The 26,172-nt window shown below is 44.5% G+C and overlaps 1 protein-coding gene across 1 annotated transcript in view; it reads right to left on the bottom strand.

Moving 5' to 3' along the window:
- The window catches only part of LOC141065397 (uncharacterized), an 83,103-nt gene that overhangs the window by 41,497 nt on the left and 15,434 nt on the right, over nucleotides 1–26,172 (bottom strand). The window contains 6 exon segments of the mRNA XM_073557864.1: nucleotides 589–1,988; nucleotides 2,425–2,548; nucleotides 3,158–3,322; nucleotides 3,422–3,613; nucleotides 9,602–9,778; nucleotides 21,792–21,944. Coding sequence (XP_073413965.1) covers nucleotides 589–1,988; nucleotides 2,425–2,548; nucleotides 3,158–3,322; nucleotides 3,422–3,613; nucleotides 9,602–9,778; nucleotides 21,792–21,944 — 2,211 coding nt within the window.

The raw sequence follows: 26,172 nt of genomic DNA, 5'->3' as shown, positions 1-26,172 counted from the left end.
CTTATACTCAAGTTACAGGAAAGAATGTTTCCTAACATTTTTCCTGCAAAATCAATATTATCTTTGGTTTTGTATGTTTTATTAATATTAATAGCAATATCATAATGTAATACTATGACAACATTGTTCCCAACAGCCACCTGGGAATTAAAAATGCGTCCAGACGTCTTCCCCATGCCGTTTCCATTTCATTTCAGCACTGTTTTCATCCATTTCAAAGATTTTCCTATCTCCTCCAGCCCTCCTGTTGGGGCTTTCCAGAAAAATGCTCAAGCCAACCTGAGCATCCAACCTGCTCAATTCGAGTACAGTGCATTTCAGCATTTAAGTGCTCGATCATCACTATTACGTCACATGAGCCCCAGAAAAGCGAGGGAAAACTATGCTGGAATGGCGCCAACATAGGAGCTGAGTATAAGGGTTTTTAATTTAACCGGAGCAAACATTCATTGAGATGGGGTTGTCTTAGTAGTGAGCAACTGATTTAATATCTACTAATAGCATTGTTCACATAAAAAAACCAAAAAACCTATTTCTTTGTAAAACTGAATAAAAATATAAATATTTGTAAAAAAAAATTTCATATTAAACAGCTCCCCCCCGTGTGTGACTTTGCTGATGACTATGAAGTTTGTCTTTGCTAATAAAGCATTTTCCACATTCTGAGCACGAGTACGGCTTCTCTACTGTGTAACTTCTCTGTTGTTTCACCTGAAAGGATTCTTTTAAAGAAACATTTTCCACACTCTGAACATGAATTTTCTTATGTCTGAGAAGACTTGATTCATATATAAAAGAGATCCCACATTCGCTACATGTAACTGGATTCTCTCCAGTGTGATCTCTTTGATGATCACTTAGCAGGGCTTCAGTATTAAAACATTTTCCACATTCTGAGCATGAATACAGCTTTTCTTCGGTGTGGATTTTCACATGATTCATAAGTTGTGGTCTACTTAAAAAGAATTTTCCACATTCTGAGCATGAATACGGCTTTTCTCCTGTGTGCACTTTCACATGACTCATAAGATTTGATTTACACTTAAAGAATTTTCCACATTCTGAACATGTATAGCCATTTCCTGTGTGAATTCTCTCATGTGCAGTAAGACTTGATTTACATCTAAAAACTTTCTGACATTTTGAGCATGAATACGGCTTCTCTCCTGTGTGAATTTTCTTATGTATAACAAGATGTGTTTTACGTATAAAACATTTCCCACATGCTGAACATGAATACGGCTTCTCTCCTGTGTGAATTTTCTCATGCGTAAAAAGACTTGATTTTTGTGTAAAACATTTTCCACATTCTGAACATGAATACGGCTTCTCTCCTGTGTGAATTTTCACATGCGTAATATAACTTGATTGATGTGTAAATCTTTTGTGACATACAGAACATGAATATGGCTTCTCTCCTGTGTGAATTTTCACATGCTTAATATAACCTGATTGATGTGTAAATCTTTTCTGACATACTGAACATGAATACGGCTTCTGTCCTGTGTGAATTTTCACATGCATGATATAACCTGATCGATGTGTAAATCTTTTCTGACATACTGAACATGAATACGGCTTCTCTCCTGTGTGAATTTTCTCATGCGCAATATAATGTGATCTTTGTGAAAATCTTTTGTGACATACTGAACATGAATACGGCTTCTTTTCTGTGTGAATTTTCTTATGTCTAAAAAGACTTGAGTTACTAGTATAACATTTACCACATACTGAACATGAATACGGCTTCTCTCCTGTATGTATTCTCTGATGACAAATAAGATTACATTTCTGTGAAAAGCATTTCTTACATTCTGAACATGAATACGGCTTCTCTCTTGTGTGACTATTCTTATTTTTAACAAGATGTTCTTGATGTATATTAAGGGTATTAAGGTTTTCTCTTGAAGACTGACGCAGGATATCTTCATCTTTTATATTATACTTTAACGCTAACACGACACCTCCAAGACGATCACTTCCATTTTCTGTTAGGAATATAAATAGATTTCATTATTTTTTTAAATCAAAACTTTACATGTAAATGTCCATCCATGTCCACCTCTAATCCAGGATGGAGGATGTAGGAGTAAAGGTATTGAATCCAATGCACATCCCCTGATCACCAGAACAGAAAGTGAAGAGTATTGGGATCCTCCTTTGGTTACTGCTTCCCCAGTAACTGTGTCTGAGAAGTTCTCATGAATGATCATGGGTAAGATATAGGAGACCCCACAGCAGACCTGCTCCTCTTTCATGATCATCAGTGCACATTCAGACACAGGAAAAATCTTATTAAATATAATTATACTAAGTAATTACAGACACGAGTATGTACGGCCTGAGACAGTAGTGAGGCTGTATTATATCTGACAGTGCGACCACAGAAACAGCCACAAAGAAATGACTGAGGTCTCCTCTTACCTGGTGACACAAGAGGCCGGAGCTCCTCCACCACAACGTCCTTATACTGATCCCAGTGTCCTCCTACATAATCCCACTCCTCCATGGAGAAATAGAGAGCGACGTCCTGACACCGGAGAGGAACCTGACAACCAACGAGACCGACATCACCCAGAATCCTCCAGTGTACACTGTATAATCTCCCAGCAACCTCCTCTCATCACCCAGAATCCTCCAGTGTATACTGTATAATCTCCCAGCAGTCTCCTCTCATCACCCAGAATCCTCCAGTGTACAATCTCCCAGCAGTCTCCTCTCCTCTCATCACCCAGAATCCTCCAGTGTACACTGTATAATCTCCCAGCAGTCTCCTCTCCTCACTCAGAATCCTCCAGTGTATACTGTATAATCTCCCGGCAGTCTCCGCTCATCACCCAGAATCCTCCAGTGTACAATCTCCCAGCAGTCTCCTCTCATCACCCAGAATCCTCCAGTGTACAATCTCCCAGCAGTCTCCTCTCATAACCCAGAATCTCCCAGTGTATACTGTATAATCTCCCAGTAGTCTCCTCTCCTCTCATCACCCAGAATCCTCCAGTGTATACTGTATAATCTCCCAGCAGTCTACTCTCATCACCCAGAATCCTCCAGTGCACTCTCCCAGCAGTCTCCACTCATCACCTAGAATCCCCCAGTGCAGTCTCCCAGCAGTCTCCTCTCCCAGAATCCCCCAGTGCAGTCTCCCAGCAGGCACCTCTCCGGTCAGCAGCTCGGTGATCTTGTTGGCCAGTTCTAGGACCTTCTTCTCTGGTGTCGGGCAGTGCAGGGGTTCTGTGATGGGGCTCTGGATCTTGCTCCGCCCTCCGGACATACAGGGGGTCACACGGTCCCCGGACGTCTTCTTCACCACCGTGTGCTCCTGTGTACAGTGACAGACGCCGATCACCACAGATTCTATCCATCTTTTCAGTCCTGTTCTATTAATAGAGATCAGAGTGATCTCATGGGAGACTCTCACCTTTCCCTTTAACAAGTCCATTATCTCCAGGGCGAGGAGTAACACTCTTGCCGTCATGTTGCTTTTGTCCTGGTCGATCCTCGTTGGGTCATTTTTCCTCCTGACGTCCTGGTCCTGATCCTTCTGTCCTTCCATGTACTCCCACTCCTCCATGGAGAAATAGACAGCGGCATCCTGACACCTGACAGGAACCTGACAGACAGACAGTTAGGTGCAGAAATCATCGGCCAGGGACGAGTCCTCGTGATTTCAGCTCTGCAGGCCGCTAGCTTTTATTTAAAATTAAATATAACTTTAGTGGAGACTTTCAGGGTTAACCCCTTCACCCCCTTCATGACCGGGCCAATTTTTACTATTTTGACCACTGTCCCTTTATGAGGTAATAACTCAGGAACGCTACAATGGATCCCAGTGATCCTGAGAATGTTTTCTCATGACATATTGTACTTTATGATAGTGGTAAGATTTGCTCGATATGACTTGCATTTATTTATTGAGTGCTGCTGGAGAAAATAGCGCAAAATAGGGTCTTATCCAAGACACAAATGGTTAACACAATTGGATTGCACTCACCAGATGGAGCTATAATTTTGCTTGTAGGAATATTCGCTGCAGCAGATCCACAGGTCCACTGATGACCAACCGTGGGATAAAAAATGGGTAAGGCCTCTTTCACACATCCGTTATTTGCCATCAGTCAAAAGCCGCCAAATTTTTTAAAAAACGGATCCGTCAAAAAAGGGGCGGATCCGTTTTTTCCCCCATAGACTTACATTATTGGCGGATCTTGACTGACAGTCGTCCGTCCTACCCGTTTTTGTACGGATCCGCCAAGATTTTAGCGGCTCCCGGGCGGATGAAACGGACCACACGTTTTTTCTCTCTGACGGAACGTCAGTTTGAACTGCGCATGCCGGGAATCATAGCCCCAGGAAGCATTTTAACCTGTCCTGGGAGCCGCTAAAATCTCTCTCTCACCATCGCTCCCGCCGTGTCCTCACCCCATCTCCGACCATCGCTCCCGCCGTGTCCTCACCCCATCTCCGACCATCGCTCCCGCCGTGTCCTCACCCCATCTCCGACCATCGCTCCCGCCTCCTCACCCGATCTCCCGCCGTCTCCTCACGCGAGCTTCGACCATCGCTCCCGCCGTCTCCTCACGCGAGCTCCGACCATCGCTCCCGCCGTCTCCTCACGCGAGCTCCGACCATCGCTCCCGCCGTCTCCTCACGCGAGCTCCGACCATCGCTCCCGCCGTCTCCTCACGCGAGCTCCGACCATCGCTCCCGCCGTCTCCTCACGCGAGCTCCGACCATCGCTCCCGCCGTCTCCTCACGCGAGCTCCGACCATCGCTCCCGCCGTCTCCTCACGCGAGCTCCAACCATTGCCTCACCCGAGCTCCGACCATCGCTCCCGCCGTCTCCTCACCCGAGCTCTGACCATCGCTCCCGCCGTCTCCTCACCCGAGCTCCGACCATCGCTCCCGCCGTCTCCTCACGCGAGCTACAACCATTGCCTCACCCGAGCTCCGACCATCGCTCCCGCCGTCTCCTCACCCGAGCTCTGACCATCGCTCCCGCCGTCTCCTCACCCGAGCTCCGACCATCGCTCCCGCCGTCTCCTCACCCGAGCTCCGACCATCGCTCCCGCCGTCTCAGACCTCCCGCGACATCTCGAGCTCCGACCATCGCTCCCGCTGTCTCTGACCTCCCGCGACATCGCGAGCTCAGACCTCCCATGACATCGCGAGCTCTGACCTCCCGCGACATCACGAGCTCCCCCCGGCACGTCTTTCCGCGACCCCGCACTCTTCTCGCAGTCCCCCTGGCACTTGTCTTCCCCCGGCACATCGGCTGTCCTTTTTATTTTTTAAGCACGGTTCCTTTAACATTCTTAGATCGGCATATCAACGGTCCGGTGGCACCCGATGGTGTCTCGACAGCCACGGATCCGTTCTCCGCCTTTTTTGGTGGCTGGCAACTGACAGGAAAAACGTATGTGTGAAACAGGCCTAAGACATTTGTGGTATTTCCTGATGAAGTCTTAGAACTTTGATACAAGTAGAATAAAACCACATATCTGTATGATAATTCGCCCGGACTTCCAGTTATTCAGCAGAATAAATCCACATCTTACCCATTTTTTTTCTTGCATTTATGAAATATTGGAAATTTGGTGAAAATGTAGCAAGTTTCAAACTTTTAATTTTTAAGCCCTTAAACCATATAACAATATCACAAAACCTAGTCACTAAATCACATTTCCCACAGGTCTACTTAACATAAGGACAATTTTTGAAACAATTATTTTTGTTAGGAAGTTATAAGGGTTAAAAGTTGACCAGAGATTTCTCCAACATCATTTACAAAACCATTTTTTTTATATTGATCACATCTGAAGTAACTTTGGGGGCTATATTACAGTAAATACCCACAAGTGACACCACTGTAAAAACCGCACCCCTCAAAAGCGCATTCAAGTATGTTAACCCTTCAGGTGCTTCACAGTAGATAAAGCAATATGGAAGGAATAAAAATTAACATTTTACTTTTTTTTTTACAAAAATATTACTTTAGCACCAATTTATTTTATTATCACAATTGTAACAGGAGAAAATGCTCCACATAATTTGTCGTGCAATTTCTCCTGAGTACGCTGACAGCCCATAAGTGGGGAAAAATTACTGTTTGGGTGCACAGCAGAGCACGGAAAGGGAAGGAGCGCCGTTTGACTTTTTGAACTCAAAACTGGAATGAGAGAAGATGCCATGTCGTGTTTGGAGAGCCCCTGAGGAGCCTAAGCAGTGGAAACCCCCCACAAGTGACCCCATTTTGGAAACTGGACCCCTCAAGGAATTTATCTAGATGTGGAGTGAGAAGCTTAAATTCACAAGTGCTTTATAAAAAATTCACAATTTTATTTTAGCCCCAAATTTTGCATCTTCACAAGGGTAACAGTAGAAAATGGACCCCAAAATCTTTTGGGAAATTTCTCCTGAGTACGCGGATACCCCATATGTGGGGGAAAACTACCGATTGGGCACAGCATGGTTTGGATAAGAAGGAGTGACATGGAGGAACGCAGACTTTGATGGAATGAACTGCGGATGTCATGCTGCGTTTGCAGAGCCCCTGATGTGCCTAAACAGTGGAAATCCCCCACAAGTGACCCCATTTTGGAAACTAGACCCCTCAAGGTACTTATCTAGATGTGTGGTGAGCACCTTGAACCCACAGGTGCTTCACAGAATTTTACAAAATTGAACTGTGAAAATAAAAAAAATAAAAATTCCCACAAAAATGTTGTTTAAGCAGGAGAAAATGGACCCCAAAATTTGTTGTGCAATTTCTCCTGAGTATGCCGATACTCATACGTGGTTAAAAACTGCTTTTGAAGCAAAGTGCAAAGCTAAGAAAGGAAGGAGCGCCATATTGGAGTTCAGAATTTGCTGGATTGGTTTTAAGGCGCCAAGTCACATTGACAGAGCCCCGGAGGCGCCAGAACAGCAGAACTCACCATAAGTGACCCCATTTTACAAACTACACCTCTCAAAAAAATTAATCTAAGGGTGCAGTGATCATATTGACACCAGAATTTATGTCACAGAATTTTGTTCCATTGGGTAATGAAGAAAAATAATTATGTTTTTACTACAAAATTAAGTTTTAGCCCCAGATTTTACATTTTCACATGGGGAAATTGGCAAAAATAGCACTAAAATTTGTCCCAAAATTTCTGCTAAATGTAGAAATACCCCATATGTGGCTGTACAGTACTGATTAGCCATACGGAGAGACTCTGGAGGGACAAAGTGCTATTTGCCTCCTCGAGCCCAGATTTTCCAAGAATAGTCTGTGTACTCAGTATACAGAGCAGCTGTATGCTAGAAGAGAAGAATCCCCTCAAGTGACCCCATTTTGGAAATTATACACCTTTAGGAATTTATCTACAGGTGCAGTGAAGATTTGACTTTATGGGTGTTTTCCAGAAACAAGCAGCAGTGGATTTTACTCGGTGAAAATTGCAAATCTCCCATTGTAGTGCCCAGTACGCTGTACTGCCCAGTACATTATGCCCAGCTCGTTCTTCTGGAGACAGACACCCGTAAATTAGTTGGGCTCTCTTTAGCTACAGAAATCCCAAACATGTGGACACTAAATGTGGTTTAGGCACACCGGTGTTGTGAACACCTTTGACCTGGCTTCTGAGTGTTGGCTCCCTCTGGTGGTTGCTGCTGGTAATGGAGCTGGTCTGGCTGACAGAAGTCAATCACCTGAGGATTATGATTGGAGGTCAGGTGTTACAGACTGGAGAGATTTAAGTGAGCAACCTTCCCTCAGTTGTTCCGGTGATTTGGTTTTCTTCCTTAACATTTTGGAAGTCTGCTTGCCTCCTGCTCCGTCCTGCATCTTTCAGATAAGTTATTTGTCTGCTTGAATCCTTTTTGAATTTTGATTCATTTTTGCTGTTCTTTGATTTTTGCTCTGCTAGTCCGAGTTCAGCCGGGTTCCCTGTTGGGACCTGTGCTGGACTCTTTTTCATATGCCACAGCTTGTGTCAGTCTTTTCTGTATCTCTAATCCCCTTTTATGTCAGAACCAGAGTTCTGATCTAGTGGGGGAGAGGTCGTGTTGCCTCAGTATTTTTGCATATCAGATGTGTTGGATTTTTCTTAGGGTTTTTGCGTGATTGCAGACATTATCCTTTTCTGTCCTGTTCTATCTAGACAGTTTGGGCCCCATTATTTGCTTACTCTATTTTCTGCCTGTGTTTCTTGCCTCATCTTGTCTCACCGGCAATATATATTCGGGGGCTATCTATTCCTTTGGGGTTCTTCTCCGGGGCAGTTTAGCTTTCTCATTTCTCTCTTTAGGCTTAGTTAATTCTTTGGCTGTGCCGAGGCGTCTAGGGCATCGTAGGTACGTCCCACGGCTAATTCTAGGTGTGTCGTCAGTTTAGGGGTCTGTAAGCTACCAACCTCTCTGGTTATCTGGTAACCTAGCCTATTTACCTGCTATCCTCCTCGGTTACCTAATCATAACACACCGGGGCTCAGAATGCAGGGGGGCTTTTAGATTTGGAAGTGCAGAATTCACTAACTTTCTTTTCAGGGAGCAAGGAGCTATTTAGCTTTTCCAGAGCCTTTGTGCAACTAGTAAAGCGGAAGCCCTCTGTCATGATCGATCTAGACCGGGTTTAATTCTGGACCTAACTGTATACTACCACTACCCTGAATCCTCCACTGTATTACTGTATAATTTCCCAGCATTCACCTCTCCTCTCATCACCAAGAGTACTCCACTGTTTTACTGTATAATTTCCCAGCAGTCTCCTCTCATCACCCAGAATCCTCCAGTGTACAATGTATAATCTCCCAGCAGTCTCCTCTCATCACCCAGAATCCTCCAGTGTATACTGTATAATCTCCCAGCAGTCTCCTCTCATCACCCAGAATCCTCCAGTGTATACTGTATAATCTCCCAGCAGTCTCCTCTCATCACCCAGAATCCTCCAGTGTACACTGTATAATCTCCCAGCAGTCTCCTCTCATCACCCAGAATCCTCCAGTGTATACTGTATAATCTCCCAGCAGTCTCCTCTCATCCCTCAGAATCCTCCAGTGTATACTGTATAATCTCCCAGCAGTCTCCTCTCATCACCCAGAATCCTCCAGTGTATACTGTATAATCTCCCAGCAGTCTCCTCTCATCACCCAGAATCCTCCAGTATATACTGTATAATCTCCCAGCAGTCTCCTCTCATCACCCAGAATCCTCCAGTGTATACTGTATAATCTCCCAGCAGTCTCCTCTCATCACCCAGAATCCTCCAGTGTATACTGTATAATCTCCCAGCAGTCTCCTCTCATCACCCAGAATCCTCCAGTGTATACTGTATAATCTCCCAGCAGTCTCCTCTCATCACCCAGAATCCTCCAGTGTACACTGTATAATCTCCCAGCAGTCTCCTCTCATCACCCAGAATCCTCCAGTGTATACTGTATAATCTCCCAGCAGTCTCCTCTCATCACCCAGAATCCTCCAGTGTACACTGTATAATCTCCCAGCAGTCTCCTCTCATCACCCAGAATCCTCCAGTGTATACTGTATAATCTCCCAGCAGTCTCCTCTCATCACCCAGAATCCTCCAGTGTACACTGTATAATCTCCCAGCAGTCACCTCTCCAGTCAGCAGCTCTGTGATCTCGGTGGTGAGATCTAGGATCTTCTTCTCAGGCATCGGGGAGTGTGGGGCTTCTGTGATGGGGCTCTCATTGCTGCTCCCTCCTCCGGATACATGGAGATGGATGATGGGAGTCACACAGTCACCTGATGTCTTCTTCTCTATTGTGTAATCCTGTATAAGGAGAGATGATGATGAATATTACACATAAGGAAACATAAGACACTTTATGTGTTGTCTCTGCAGCTGCTCATCCATCTCAATAGTTGAGCTCATGTGGCACCGACTACCTGGTTTACTCCTTGCTGTTTGGGAGGTCCGAGGACCCTGGTAGTTGGAGATCGAGAGTCAACACAAAGTTGCTGCCGGTGGTTTGGTGGTGGTGCTGTCTGGGCCGCTCTGTCAGCAGTGTGCTGGAGACAGCAGTGAGGGTGAAAATAGAAAGATACAGGCAGACGGTGATACCGGAGACTCTTCTATGGAATCCAACTTGGATATAGAAGCCAAGGTAGAATCAGGACCAAAACCTGGTAACTTCTCAGAGAATAACGGGAATCCCCCTGAAAGACATCATACTAGCTATACTAATATATTAATAGGTGTCATTTGCCAAAAATACTTCTCCAGGTTCGTCACTGGGGATTCTATCAATAACATCCATTAACAATAGGGAAGAGGATGAAGGGGGTTGACGATGAGGAATCTCTTATGTAGAAGACCAAGCTTCTTCTCTGATGAAATAATTTATTTTTCTGTAGACCGACAAAGTGACCGATTTGGAAGATCAATGTACACATCTTCTCGAGGGCCCGGGAGGTCAGGACTATTATGATGATAATGTCAGGACTGTATGGGAGGAACACATTATCCCTGTCTATATGAATTACAAGAAGGAGTTAGGAGGAGACATTACGTTGTTACTTGCGGTGGAGTTGGATTCTCCTGGGTGACCACTCTGTATAGGGGATGGATTCAGGAAAGCGATCGATGAAGGTTTTGTTTTCTTTACGCTGAATTTAGGGGCATGAAGCAGGTAGAGTGGGATACAAAAAATGTTTTAACAAAAACTTAAAAGAATGGAAATATTTTATAAAAACACAACTGTGGCTAAGATGGTCCATGGAAAGAGATCAATAACATATATTAACAGCCTGAGGAACTCGGGTGGAAAATTACAGAATGACCCAAAAAAAGTAAATAAAGCTTTTAGCAAATTTTACTCAACACTTTACAAACAAGATGGAGTAGGTGAAGAAGAGAGTGAGCGTTGTCTAAATACACTGACATTACCTACTAGAAATATTTCAGATAGAGATAGACTTACTGCATTGATAAAAGAAGAGGAGGTGGTGAAGACAATAAAGATATTAACGCCCCGGTTGACTCACGGGTGAGTTCTATTAAGTTGTTGAATAAAGATATTGCTCCAACCTTGGTAAAAGTATTTAATCACACGTTCCAAGAAAAAATTCTCCTAAAATCAGGAAATATGGCGCACATTAAGCTACTACATAAATGTGGAAAGATATAACAGATCCTGGTTCTCAAAAACATTGATAAATCAAGACATTAAGATTATGTCATAAATAATAGCGGATGGGTTATCAGAGATACTACCCTCACTTATACGTTCACACCGAAGAGGATTGGGAAGAAACAGGGCAGCAGTCTTTAATATGGAACAGGCAGTCCGAGATGGGATGAACAGGGAAGGGTTAGTGAAGGGAACCAGCTCTTCTGGCCGTAGAAGCTAAAAAGGTGTTTGATAATGGAAATTGGCATTGGCTGGGACGAGTTTTGGATAAGTTCGGGAGGTTTACATAAAAGTATACACTACCAAATGCAGGTCCCATGATGGTACTGACCTCCTAATCGTAGGTGATGGTCTGCTGGCGGGTAGTCTTAATAGGCGATTAGGGTAGATATCTGAGCTGTAAGTGTGTAAGGTCTTAATCCTTTTTCAAATCATAGCTGGAGAAATTCTAGAATCCTGGGAATGTCAGGCTGGAAGGAGTCCCCCGTGGATTCTTCGACATGGGAGCAAAATATCTTCCAGGCTTTAGAGCAATTAGCCGAGGTAATTGGTTTCCTATTTGCCTGCATTGTGGTAACTACTCCATCTGACAGACCCTTAGAGATTAAGATCTGTCTCTCAGGATCCAAGCTGTCAGGTGCAATAGCTGTATATCCTGATGTATGAGGGGACCGTTAGATAGAAGGTCGTACCTTTGTGGAAGGGGAACTGGATCCTCTAGAAACATGAGATTTCACAAGGGAAACCAACTTCTTTTTGGCCAGAAAGGGGTGATCAGTATCTCTGTGGCTCGATCTTCATGGGATTAATGGAAAAGGGGGAAAAGCATATAGCAGCTCTCCGTCTCAGCTTTGGGACAGGGCATCCACACACTCCGGATTGTCTTCTGAATTTATGGAAAAGAAATTTGTCACTTTCGTATTTTTCTAAGTTTAGAACAGGACTAGACACAGAACATCGCAACGCTAAGGCAGCTGATGAAACACCTCCGTGTTCAACTCACATTCGTAGTACCATACAATCTTCCTGCTGAGGAAGTGTGCAATTTTGTTTTTGGAGCCATTCAGGTGGACTACTGAAATAGAAAGGACGGTCTTTTTTGCCCACTGAAATATCTGCCGGGCCAGGGCCGATAGAGCTCTCTTTTTGGGTCCCCCTGATGCCAGACAAAGAAGACCTGTGATGTTGTCTAATCAGATCTTTACCTGTGGACCCGAGACTGTCCTGGCACCGCTGGATCGCTCCTATACTGCTCGAAGCTCTCTGTAGTTGGATGATTTTCTGCATACTTCTAGAGACCTTGTTCCTTCAAGGTATTGAGCTTCTACTTTTGCTCCCCAACCCAGGTCGATTGCTTCAGTAATAACCCGGATGAATGGGGATAGGATCCATAGTGCCCCTTTTTGGAGATTTGTGAGGGACGTCCTCTATGACAGTGAAGATCTTAGACCTGTGGATAAGTTTTTTTTTTGTCTAGTTCAGATAGATGTCTGTCCCAGGTTGTCATAATTGCTTCCTGCAACCCGCTTGAGTGGGCCTGGCTCCACTGTATGCTTGGGATGCAAGATGTCATCAATCCCAAGATTCTCATTGCATACCTGACTGACACTCTTTTCTTCCTCTGGAAAGATTGAATCCTGTTTCTGATTTCATACATTTTTATAAGGGTCAGAAAGGGTATTCTGAGATGGGAGTCGAGGAGGACCCCTAAAAATGCTTTCCAGGTGTCACAAGTTATAGCGATATCGACAGGCCCTTTAGAATGAGGATAGTCTTGGAGAGATGAGTCACCGAGTCCACCACCAAGAGAAGGTCATCCAAATAAGGGATGATAATTATCCCTTTCTTTCTCAAGAAAGCCACCACTTCAGTCATTATTTTTGTGAAAATACAAGGTGCAGAGGACAGGCCGAATGGAAGGCACTGGAGTTGTAAGTGGTGGATTATTCCCTGATATGCCAATGCAAACCTCAGGAACTGCTGGCAGGCAGGATGGATGCCACATGACACTATGCGTCTTTAAGATCTAGTGTGCACATTACCGAGTCCATCCCTATTAACGTGATAGTTGATTTTATAGCTTTTATTTTGAATTTCCTCTACCTGACCCACTGATTACGGGGCTTTAGGATTATAATAACTGTCTACAAATATCTCAAGAAATGTCACATTGTAGAAAGATCATCTTTATTCTCATTTGCACAAGGAAAGACTAGAAGCAATGGGATGAAACTGAATGGGAGGAGACACAGATTAGATATTAGAAAACACTTTTTGACAGAGTGATCAATGAGTGGAACAGGCTGCCACGAGAGGTGGTGAGTTCTCCTTCAATGGAAGACTTCAAACCGAGGCTGGACAGACATCTGTGAGATGGTTTAGCGAATCCTGCTTTGAGCAGGGGGTTGTACCAGACGGCCCAGGAGGTCCCTTCCAACTCTACCATTCTATGATTTTAATGGTACAACATTTTCCTGAGGGTTTCTTTATGGAGAAGAGAGTGGAATAGATGCCCTGACCAATTTCCGTGAGGGCTGCTGAAATGACTAAGCCGGACTCTATTAGATTCCTTGTGAAGGAAATATATAATTGTAAGGTAGACGAATGTCAGCAGAAAAAATGGTTAAAGGGAATCTGTCACCCTTTTTTTTTTGCCTATCAGCTGCCGGCATTGACATCAGGGGCTTATCTCCAGCATTCTGTAATGCTTTCTGTAATGCTGTAGATAAGCCCCCCCGATGAAACCTGAAAGAAAAGAAAAACACGTTAGATTATACTCACCGGAGGGGGTGATCCACTCCGATGGGTGTCGCAGTCCGGTGCCTCCCATCTTCATACGATGCTGTCCTCTTCTTCCCTTCCTGTAGTGGCTCCGGCGCACTGCTCTGCCCTGTTGAGGGCAGAGCAGAGTCATGCAGTGTGCAGGCGTCGGGAGAGGTCTGGGGCCTGCGTACTGCAGTATTCTGCTCTGCCCTCAACAAGGCAGAGCAGTGCACCTGCACCGGAGCCACTACAGGAAGGGAAGAAGAGGACGGCATCGCTGCAAGATGGGAGGCGCTGGACTGGACCGCGACAGCCATCGGACCGGACCGCCCCTCCGGTGAGTATAATCTAGTGTTTTTCTTTTTTCAGGTTACATCGGAGGCTTATCTACAGCATGACAGAATGCTGTAGATAAGCCCCTGATGTCAATGCCGGCAGCAGGTGACAGATTCCCTTTAAGGCTTCATCCACATATTGCCTCCACGCAAAGGATATATCATCTGCCTGCTCTTATGCAGGACTTAGGACCACAGGGGGAATATTCTGGGAGCAGGAAGAAATGTCAAAAATGGCGGCTTCACAGAGCTAGCAGATGGCTGTAACTGGGAACACTCCGTTTCTCAGACCTCTGAACATCTCGTCCTGTATTGAGTGCGTCACCTAAGTTTCTTCAATCTTCATAGTACTCCACACATAACAAATCATCAGTGTTCTCAGATGAGAAATAAGCTTTCTTTCCTCTGAGGGGCTCTGGGGTGTAACTTACTCTCCTTCTAGGTCCTGATCAGAGTAGTAAGAACATTCTTCCGCCTCTGATGATTCCTACATGTCCCATCTAGCCCTTTTGTGACGCAATTTCTCTGAACCGTCTGAGGGGTAAGAACCAGTGAGGGGGATCTTATGCGAGGGTCGATATTTATCCCCCAGGATGCACATAGAAGAGTATTAAACCCGCTGGAGTGCATTGCAGTCACAGATATAGCTGTGGTTGCAGTGCAAAATAAAAGTGTGGACCTGGTCAAGTTATTTGGTCAAGGCAATGTTAAGGAAAACCCATTAAGGGCTTTTATTTTTGGAGTGAACTACAGGATGGTAGTGGGGCAGTTTGTTTCCTCCAGGTCGGGTCTTACAAGTGGCCACAGATTCCATTTACAAACCCTGCAGTAAAGGGATGGATGTCAGTGTTTGTTTGCAAGCGGCAGAGCAGGAGGCTCTGCAACATCCGGCTTGTGTGAAGGCACCACAGAGCCAAGGTAAACGAACGCCTGGCATCCCTCAGCATGACATGGTGGTGCAGTCGCCCATGGCAACCGGTCTCGGATACAAACTATTTTGATGCCCCGGCTGTGATCCAGAGGATACTGTTTACTTGTCATTTGTAAGTTTTGGACATTAAAGACTGCAAGATGGCTGCCGGACAAGTCCTGGCGGGGAGATATGTGTCATTGCGGCTCATAGCTGCGGTGATGTGAGCTCAGGGGTATGCTCCAGCACGTATAGTGCTGAGAGAGTTGTTTTGGCCGCTCGAGGGTTTTATGAGCAGTCATAAGAGATGGGTGGGAATGACCGCTCACATATCCCCACCCCAGGGGCGTGGTTTGGCTAATAAAATGGAGGCCAGTTGCTTCATTCAGTGTCTGTGGGTGGAGGTGTGGAGACCTCCATTGTGTGTGTTTCTGAGGACACTGACCCGAGCGGGCGGACCCGCAGGGCTATATGGACTGTTTCCGCTTTGTTTTCATGTTGTGCCAGAAAAGGCGATTCATTTTTTTTTCCTGTCCAGAGCAGTTTATGCCGCATTAATAAACTTGCTTGGACATCCCAGTAATACCGCTTACTGTGCCTGCCTCATCTTCAGCCGAGCGAGTACAGATCCCCACAGGACATTCTGCTATGATCTTACTGGGTCACTACTTCATTGCCGCACGGTGTGAACACGGCCTCACTATAGGGGGTGCAAGATTGGATACCGTGACCTGTACTTCCTCTCTGATAATACATCTAATGACAGCCGTAAACGAGGTTTGTTCCTCTTTAAGGACTTTTATTATACTCTCCCCACATAACAACCATTGTGCGCCCCTGACAGTTTGGTTCCGGAAGTCTCCTGGAGAAAGAACCAGATCCTTAAGGGGCTTCTCTGTGGTAAATTTAAAATAGACAGGAGACCAACAATTTAACTCAAACCTCTGTCAGCAGGGTTCCTGGGGCAAATAAGGTTATAAACTTATAATGCCCAGGGATGGTTCGGATGGGGGTTAGGGTCACACCTAGGGTATGTCCACACGGCGTTTTTGCTGCATTTTTTTTTCTGCAGCAAACCCTGATTTCTTGGCAGGAAAGAAGCTACAACAAAAATGCATGTTTTGATGCATTTTTTTCATGTGTTTTTGGGGTTAATTTGTGTCTCTTTATGCATGCTAATGTTGTTGTTTTCCCCTGAGAAAAAAACTTGGATTTTTGTGATAAATCACTGTAAAATCTTTTTCTCCGAGAAGCTCATTGGGGGACACAGGTAGAATCATAGAATCATAGAATCGTAGAGTTGGAAGGGACCTCCTGGGCCATCTGGTCCAACCCCCTGCTCAAAGCAGGATTCGCTAAATCATCCCAGTCAGATGTCTGTCCAGCCTCTGTTTGAAGACTTCCATTGAAGGAGAACTCACCACTTCTCGTGGCAGCCTGTTCCACTCATTGATCACTCTAACTGTCAAAAAGTTTTTTCTAATACAGTGGGGAAAAAAAGTATTTAGTCAGTCAGCAATAGTGCAAGTTCCACCACTTAAAAAGATGAGAGGCGTCTGTAATTTACATCATAGGTAGACCTCAACTATGGGAGACAAACTGAGAAAAAAAAATCCAGAAAATCACATTGTCTGTTTTTTTTTCATTTTATTTGCATATTATGGTGGAAAATAAGTATTTGGTCAGAAACAAAATTTCATCTCAATACTTTGTGATATATCCTTTGTTGGCAATGACAGAGGTCAAACGTTTCTGTAAGTCTTCACAAGGTTGCCACACACTGTTGTTGGTATGTTGGCCCATTCCTCCATGCAGATCTCCTCTAGAGCAGTGATGTTTTTGGCTTTTCGCTTGGCAACACGGACTTTCAACTCCCTCCAAAGGTTTTCTATAGGGTTGAGATCTGGAGACTGGCTAGGCCACTCCAGGACCTTGAAATGCTTCTTACGAAGCCACTCCTTCGTTGCCCTGGCGGTGTGCTTTGGATCATTGTCATGTTGAAAGACCCAGCCACGTTTCATCTTCAATGCCCTTGCTGATGGAAGGAGGTTTGCACTCAAAATCTCACGATACATGGCCCCATTCATTCTTTCATGTACCCGGATCAGTCGTCCTGGCCCCTTTGCAGAGAAACAGCCCCAAAGCATGATGTTTCCACCACCATGCTTTACAGTAGGTATGGTGTTTGATGGATGCAACTCAGTATTCTTTTTCCTCCAAACACGACAAGTTGTGTTTCTACCAAACAGTTCCAGTTTGGTTTCATCAGACCATAGGACATTCTCCCAAAACTCCTCTGGATCATCCAAATGCTCTCTAGCAAACTTCAGACGGGCCCGGACATGTACAGGCTTAAGCAGTGGGACACGTCTGGCACTGCAGGATCTGAGTCCATGGTGGCGTAGTGTGTTACTTATGGTAGGCCTTGTTACATTGGTCCCAGCTCTCTGCAGTTCATTCACTAGGTCCCCCTGCGTGGTTCTGGGATTTTTGCTCACCGTTCTTGTGATCATTCTGACCCCACGGGGTGGGATTTTGCGTGGAGCACCAGATCGAGGGAGATTATCAGTGGTCTTGTATGTCTTCCATTTTCTAATTATTGCTCCCACAGTTGATTTCTTCACTCCAAGCTGGTTGGCTATTGCAGATTCAGTCTTCCCAGCCTGGTGCAGGGCTACAATTTTGTTTCTGGTGTCCTTTGACAGCTCTTTGGTCTTCACCATAGTGGAGTTTGGAGTCAGACTGTTTGAGGGTGTGCACAGGTGTCTTTTTATACTGATAACAAGTTTAAACAGGTGCCATTACTACAGGTAATGAGTGGAGGAAAGAGGAGACTCTTAAAGAAGAAGTTACAGGTCTGTGAGAGCCAGAAATCTTGATTGCTTGTTTCTGACCAAATACTTATTTTCCACCATAATATGCAAATAAAATGAAAAAAAAACAGACAATGTGATTTTCTGGATTTTTTTTTCTCAGTTTGTCTCCCATAGTTGAGGTCTACCTATGATGTAAATTACAGACGCCTCTCATCTTTTTAAGTGGTGGAACTTGCACTATTGCTGACTGACTAAATACTTTTTTTCCCCACTGTATCTAATCTGTGTCTCCTCCCATTCAGTTTCATCCCATTGCTTCTAGTCTTTCCTTGTGCAAATGAGAATAAAGTTGATCCTTCTACAATGTGACAGCCCTTTAGATATTTGTAGACAGCTATTAAGTCTCCTCTCAGTCTTCTCTTTTGCAAACTAAACATTCCCAAATCCTGCAACCTTTCCTCATAAGACAGGGTTTGCAGACCGGTCACCATTCTGGTCACTCTTTTCTGAACTTGCTCCAGTTTGTTGATGTCTTTTTTAAAATGTGGTGCCCAAAACTGGACACAATATTCCAGATGAGGTCTGACCAAAGAGGAGTAGAGGGAAATAATGACTTCACGTGATCTAGACTGTATGCTTCTGTTAATACATCCTAGAATTGCATTTGCCTTTTTTGCTGCTGCATCACACTGTTGACTCATATTCAGTCTGTGATCTATTAGTATACCCAAGTCTTTTTCACATGTGCTGTCACTTAGCCCTATTCCTCCCATTCTGTATATGCTTTTTTCATTTTTATTGCCCAGATGTAGTACTTTGCATTTCTCCCTGTTAAAAACCATTCTGTTAGTTGCTGCCCACTTCTCCAGTTTATTTAAATCTTTTTGAATCCTCTCTCTCTCTTCTCTAGTATTAGCTATCCCTCCTAGCTTTGTGTCATCAGCAAATTTAATCAGTTTACCCTCAATTCCTTCATCTAAATCGTTGATAAAGATGTTGAACAATACAGGGCCCAGGACAGAGCCCTGTGGTACCCCACTTGAGACATTCTTCCAACTGGATGTGCAGCCATTTACGACCACTCTTTGGGTGTATGCTACTGCTGCCAGGAGGCTGACACTAAGTGAACAAAAAAAGGTTAGCTCCTCCTCCGCCGCATACACCCTCGCCCTGATTGCGGGTGGAAACCAGTTTAGTGCAACTGCAGTAGAACACAAAAGAAATTAGCCTTAATGCAGATAACAATATGTCTGGAAAGGGATCCACTCAGCAGATAATAATAAAAATATAGAAGAGTTTACCCCTCCACTCAGCAGATAATAGAAATATAGAAGAGTTTACCTCTCCACTCAGCAGATAATAAAAGTATAGAAGAGTTTACCTCTCCTCTCAGCAGATAATAGAAATATAGAAGAGTTTACCTCTCCACTCAGCAGATAATAGAAATATAGAAGAGTTTACCTCTCCACTCAGCAGATAATAGAAATATAGAAGAGTTTACCTCCCCACTCAGCAAATAATAGAAATATAGAAGAGTTTACCTCTCCACTCAGCAGATAATAATAAAAATATAGAAGAGTTTACCTCTCCACTCAGCAGATAACAGAAATATAGAAGAGTTTACCTCTCCACTCAGCAGATAACAGAAATATAGAAGAGTTTACCTCTCCACTCAGCAGATAATAAAAATATAGAAGAGTTTACCTCTCCACTCAGCAGATAATAAAAATATAGAAGAGTTTACCTCTCCACTCAGCAGATAATAAAAATATAGAAGAGTTTACCTCTCCACTCAGCAGATAATAATAAAAATATAGAAGAGTTTACCTCTCCACTCAGCAGATAACAGAAATATAGAAGAGTTTACCTCTCCACTCAGCAGATAACAGAAATATAGAAGAGTTTACCTCTCCACTCAGCAGATAATAAAAATATAGAAGAGTTTACCTCTCCACTCAGCAGATAACAGAAATATAGAAGAGTTTACCTCTCCACTCAGCAGATTATAGAAATATAGAAGAGTTTACCTCTCCACTCAGAACATAATAGAAATATAGAAGAGTTTACCTCTCCACTCAGCAGATAATAAAAATATAGAAGAGTTTACCTCTCCACTCAGCAGATAACAGAAATATAGAAGAGTTTACCTCTCCACTCAGAACATAATAATATAAATATAGAAGAGTTTACCTCTCCACTCAGCAGATAATAGAAATATAGAAGAGTTTACCTCTCCACTCAGCAGATCATAGAAATATAGAAGAGTTTACCTCTCCACTCAGCAGATAGTGATAGAAATATAGAAGAGTTTACCTCTCCACTCAGCAGATAATAATAAAAATATAGAAGAGTTTACCTCTCCACTCAGAACATAATAATAGAAATATAGAAGAGTTTACCTCTCCACTCAGCAGATAGTGATAGAAATATAGAAGAGTTTACCTCTCCACTCAGCAGATAACAGAAATATAGAAGAGTTTACCTCTCCACTCAGAACATAATAATAGAAATATAGAAGAGTTTACCTCTCCACTCAGCAGATAATAGAAATATAGAAGAGTTTACCTCTCCGCTCAGCAGGTAATAGAAATATAGAAGAGTTTACCTCTCCACTCAGCAGATAATAGAAATATAGAAGAGTTTACCTCTCCGCTCAGCAGATAATAAAAATATAGAAGAGTTTACCTCTCCACTCAGCAGATAACAGAAATATAGAAGAGTTTACCTCTCCACTCAGAACATAATAATAGAAATATAGAAGAGTTTACCTCTCCACTCAGCAGATAATAGAAATATAGAAGAGTTTACCTCTCCACTCAGCAGATAATAGAAATATAGAAGAGTTTACCTCTCCACTCAGCAGATCATAGAAATATAGAAGAGTTTACCTCTCCACTCAGCAGGTAATAGAAATATAGAAGAGTTTACCTCTCCAGTCAGCAGATATTAGAAATATAGAAGAGTTTACCTCTCCACTCAGCAGATAATAATAGAAATATAGAAGAGTTTACCTCTCCAGTCAGCAGATAATAGAAATATAGAAGAGTTTACCTCTCCAGTCAGCAGATAATAGAAATATAGAAGAGTTTACCTCTCCACTCAGCAGATAACAGAAATATAGAAGAGTTTACGTCTCCACTCAGCAGATAACAGAAATATAGAAGAGTTTACGTCTCCACTCAGCAGATAACAGAAATATAGAAGAGTTTACGTCTCCACTCAGCAGATAATGATAGAAATATAGAAGAGTTTACCTCTCCACTCAGCAGATAATAGAAATATAGAAGAGTTTACCTCTCCCCTCAGCAGATAATAGAAATATAGAAGAGTTTACCTCTCCAGTCAGCAGATAATAGAAATATAGAAGAGTTTACCTCTCCACTCAGCAGGTAATAGAAATATAGAAGAGTTTACCTCTCCACTCAGCAGGTAATAGAAATATAGAAGAGTTTACCTCTCCGCTCAGCAGATAATAGAAATATAGAAGAGTTTACCTCTCCACTCATCAGATAATAATAGAAATATAGAAGAGTTTACCTCTCCACTCAGCAGATATTAGAAATATAGAAGAGTTTACCTCTCCACTCAGCAGATAATAGAAATATAGAAGAGTTTACCTCTCCGCTCAGCAGATAATAGGAATATAGAAGAGTTTACCTCTCCACTCATCAGATAATAATAGAAATATAGAAGAGTTTACCTCTCCACTCAGCAGATAATAATAGAAATATAGAAGAGTTTACCTCTCCACTCAGCAGATAATAATAGAAATATAGAAGAGTTTACCTCTCCACTCAGCAGATAATAATAGAAATATAGAAGAGTTTACCTCTCCACTCAGCAGGGAGATGATCTCTGAAGTGAAGTCTATGATTCTTCTGGAAATGTTGCTCTCGTCTTCGTCCATGTCTGGCTCGTCACTCGGGGAGAAATCTGGGTGGTGTGAAGGGATCTGGGTCTTCGGGGTCGTTATGATAGGAGGCTGTAAATCATATAAGGACATCACCGTCAGTCACATACAGATCTGATCTCATTGCACAGTGACATTTACAGATTATTAATAGGTATTTTACACCTGTCCATCAGGTGAGACTTTCCACCTGTTAGGACCAGGCTTGTGCTTTCCAACATCCTATATAGAAATCTGAAGCCTCAGTTACTTATAACTCTTCTGAAACTCCTCGGCCTCACCGCCTGCCTAAGGTCTGTAATTTCCTGTCCCCTCCAGCTGCCTCCGGTCTGTGACTCCCGAGTCCCTCTGCCTGCCTCCGGTCTGTAACTCCCCGGCCCTTCTGCCTGCCTCCCGCCTGTGACTCCCCGGCCCTTCTGCCTGCCTCCCGCCTGTGACTCCCCGGCCCTTCTGCCTGCCTCCCGCCTGTGACTCCCCGGCCCTTCTGCCTGCCTCCCGCCTGTGCCTCCCCGGCCCTTCTGCCTGCCTCCGGCCTGTCTCTCTCCGGCCCTTCTGCCTGCCTCCCGCCTGTGACTCCCCGGCCCTTCTGCCTGCCTTCCGCCTGTGACTCCCCGGCCCTTCTGCCTGCCTCCCGCCTGTGACTCCCCGGCCCTTCTGCCTGCCTCCCGTCTGTGACTCCCCGGCCCTTCTGCCTGCCTCCCGTCTGTGACTCCCCGGCCCTTCTGCCTGCCTCCCGTCTGTGACTTCCCGGCCCTTCTGCCTGCCTCCCGTCTGTGACTCCCCGGCCCTTCTGCCTGCCTTCCGCCTGTGACTCCCCGGCCCTTCTGCCTGCCTCCCGCCTGTGACTCCCCGGCCCTTCTGCCTGCCTCCCGTCTGTGACTCCCCGGCCCTTCTGCCTGCCTCCCGTCTGTGACTCCCCGGCCCTTCTGCCTGCCTCCCGTCTGTGACTCCCCGGCCCTTCTGCCTGCCTCCCGTCTGTGACTCCCCGGCCCTTCTGCCTGCCTCCCGTCTGTGACTCCCCGGCCCTTCTGCCTGCCTTCCGCCTGTGACTCCCCGGCCCTTCTGCCTGCCTCCCGCCTGTGACTCCCCGGCCCTTCTGCCTGCCTTCCGCCTGTGACTCCCCGGCCCTTCTGCCTGCCTCCCGCCTGTGACTCCCCGGCCCTTCTGCCTGCCTCCCGTCTGTGACTCCCCGGCCCTTCTGCCTGCCTCCCGTCTGTGATTCCCCGGCCCTTCTTCCTGCCTCCCGTCTGTGACTTCCCGGCCCTTCTGCCTGCCTCCCGTCTGTGACTCCCCGGCCCCTACAGTGTCTGGATGACCAGTCAATGCTGAGAGGAGAGGCAGATTTTCTTCACCAAATTCTGCTGACAGATTCTCTTTAAAGTTTTTATGTGTAAGAGACGATATGGTGGATTATCTGTGTTCATGTTTTTACAACTACCAAGTGTATGGAGCACTGAAGATGTAGTGATGACCAGAGGTGGTGCCAGGACTTCTTCCTACTGCGCTCACATCACGTCACTTACTACAGGGGACGACGATACAAACACCGGAGGAGTCCTTAGTGCAGGATCGATAACAGTTCTCCAATGTTAAAGTTCCTTCCTGGCAAAAAAAAAAGCCATAAAGGCTAAAACCATGGACTCCTCATCCTCTGGAGTACAACATATAGGACATTACACAAAACCATAGAAAAATGTCCCAGATAAAGGGTAACAAAGGTTAGAAAAATATCTTTACACTGACAAAAAATAGCAAAATAATGAAACTCATGACAAAGTAGACAGTTCAGAACACCGGTGTAAAGCGCAGGGTCCCACAATAACTTTTTTTAATCAGATTACTTTTATTGATTATTTCATTTTATAAACAACTAGCTGAAGAGCCGGCGCTGCCCGGGCATAGAAACCAACCGGGCAAATTATGATTATATTACACATAAAAACATTTCACATCATATATTCAACACTACAGATCTGCAACACAAATTCACTAAACGATTACCCGAGTATTGATAGGATTTTATCTTCAACTCATTCAAGAACCTTTTGATAAACAACATGTGTATCTCTGTATCTAATCCTCTCCTGTGCAATACTGTCTGCTGAGCCGTGTATCTAATCCTATCCTGTGTGATACTGTCTGCTGAGACGTGTATCTAATCCTATCCTGTGTGATACTGACTGCTGAGCCGTGTATCTAATCCTCTCCTGTGTGATACTGACTGCTGAGCCGTGTATCTAATCCTATCCTGTGTGATACGGACTGCTGAGCCGTGTGTCTAATCCTCTCCTGTGTGATACTGTCTGCTGAGCCGTGTATCTAATCCTATCCTGTGTGATACTGTCTGCTGAGCCGTGTATCTTATCCTATCCTGTGTGATACGGACTGCTGAGCAGTGTTTCTAATCCTCTCCTGTGTGATACTGACTGCTGAGCCGTGTATCTAATCCTCTCCTGTGTGATACTGACTGCTGAGCCGTGTATCTAATCCTCTCCTGTGTGATACTGACTGCTGAGCCGTGTATCTAATCCTCTCCTGTGTGATACTGACTGCTGAGCCGTGTATCTAATCCTATCCTGTGTGATACTGACTGCTGAGCCGTGTAGCTAATCCTCTCCTGTGTGATACTGACTGCTGAGCCGTGCATCTAATCCTCTCCTGTGTGACACTGACTGCTGAGCAGTGTATCTAATCCTCTCCTGTGTGACACTGACTGCTGAGATGTGTATCTAATCCTATCCTGTGTGATGCTGACTGCTGAGCTGTGTATCTAATCCTCTCCTGTGTGATACTGACTGATGAGCCGTGTATCTAATCCTCTCCTTTGTGATACTGACTGCTGAGCTGTGTATCTAATCCTCTCCTGTGTGAAACTGTGTGCTGAGCAGATGGCCCGGGAGGTCCAATCCAACTCTACGATTCTATGATTCTATGAGCTGTGTACCTAATCCGATCCTGTGTGATACTGTCTGGTGAGCTGTGTATCTAATCCTATCCTGTGTGATACTGTCTGCTGTGTGCATCTAATCCTCTCCCGTGTGATACTGACTGCTGAGCTGTGTATCTAATCATATCCTGTGTGATCCTGACTGCTGAGCCGTGTACCTAATCCTCTCCTGTGTGATACTGTCTGCTGAGCTGTGTACCTAATCCTCTCCTGTGTGATACTGTCTGCTGAGCAGTGTATCTAATCCTCTCCTGTGTGATACTGTCTGCTGAGCAGTGTATCTAATCCTCTCCTATGTGATACTGATCGCTGAGCCATGTATCTAATCCTATCCTGTGTGATACTGACTGCTGAGCTGTGTATCTAATCCTAACCTCATAGAATCGTAGAGTTGAAAGGGACCTCCTGGGCCATCTGGTCCAACCCCCTGCTCAAAGCAGGATGCGCTAAATCATCCCAGACAGATGTCTGTCCAGCCTCTGTTTGAAGACTTCCATTGAATGAGAACTCACCACTTCTCGTGGCAGCTTGTTCCACTCATTGATCACTCTGTCAAAAAGTTTTTTCTAATATCTAATCTGTGTCTCCTCCCATTCAGTTTCATCCCATTGCTTCTAGTCATTCCTTGTGCAAATGAGAATAAAGTTGATCCTTCTACAATGTGACAGCCCTTTAGATATTTGTAGACCGCTATTAAGTCTCCTCTCCGTCTTCTCTTCTGCAAACTAAACATTCCCAAATCCTGCAACCTTTCCTCATAAGACAGGGTTTGCAGACCGGTCACCATTCTGGTCGCTCTTTTCTGAACTTGCTCCAGTTTGTTGTCTTTATTAAAATGTGGTGCCCAAAACTGAACACAATATTCCAGATGAGGTCTGACCAAAGAGGAGTAGAGGGAAATAATGACTTCACGTGATCTAGACTGTATGCTTCTGTTAATACATCCTAGAATTGCATTTGCCTTTTTTGCTGCTGCATCACACTGTTGACTCATATTTAGTCTGTGATCTATTAGTATACCCAAGTCTTTTTCACATGTGCTGTCACTTAGCCCTATTCCTCCCATTCTATATATGCTTTTTTCATTTTTATTGCCCAGATGTAGTACTTTGCATTTTCCCTGTTAAAAACCATTCTGTTAGTTGCTGCCCTCTTCTCCAGTTTATTTATATCTTTTTGAATCCTCTCTCTCTTCTCTAGTATTAGCTATCCCTCCTAGCTTTGTGTCATCAGAAAATTTAATCAGTTTACCCTCAATTCCTTCATCTAAATCGTTGATAAAGATGTTGAACAATACAGGGCCCAGGACAGAGCCCTGTGGTACCCCACTTGAGACATTCTTCCAACTGGATG

Source organism: Dendrobates tinctorius, unplaced genomic scaffold (genome assembly GCF_039654945.1).
Source record: "Dendrobates tinctorius isolate UK_male_01 unplaced genomic scaffold, ASM3965494v1 ptg000251l, whole genome shotgun sequence".
In the NCBI taxonomy this organism is placed as follows: domain Eukaryota; kingdom Metazoa; phylum Chordata; class Amphibia; order Anura; family Dendrobatidae; genus Dendrobates; species Dendrobates tinctorius.
This window is presented reverse-complemented; position numbering and strand designations above follow the sequence as displayed.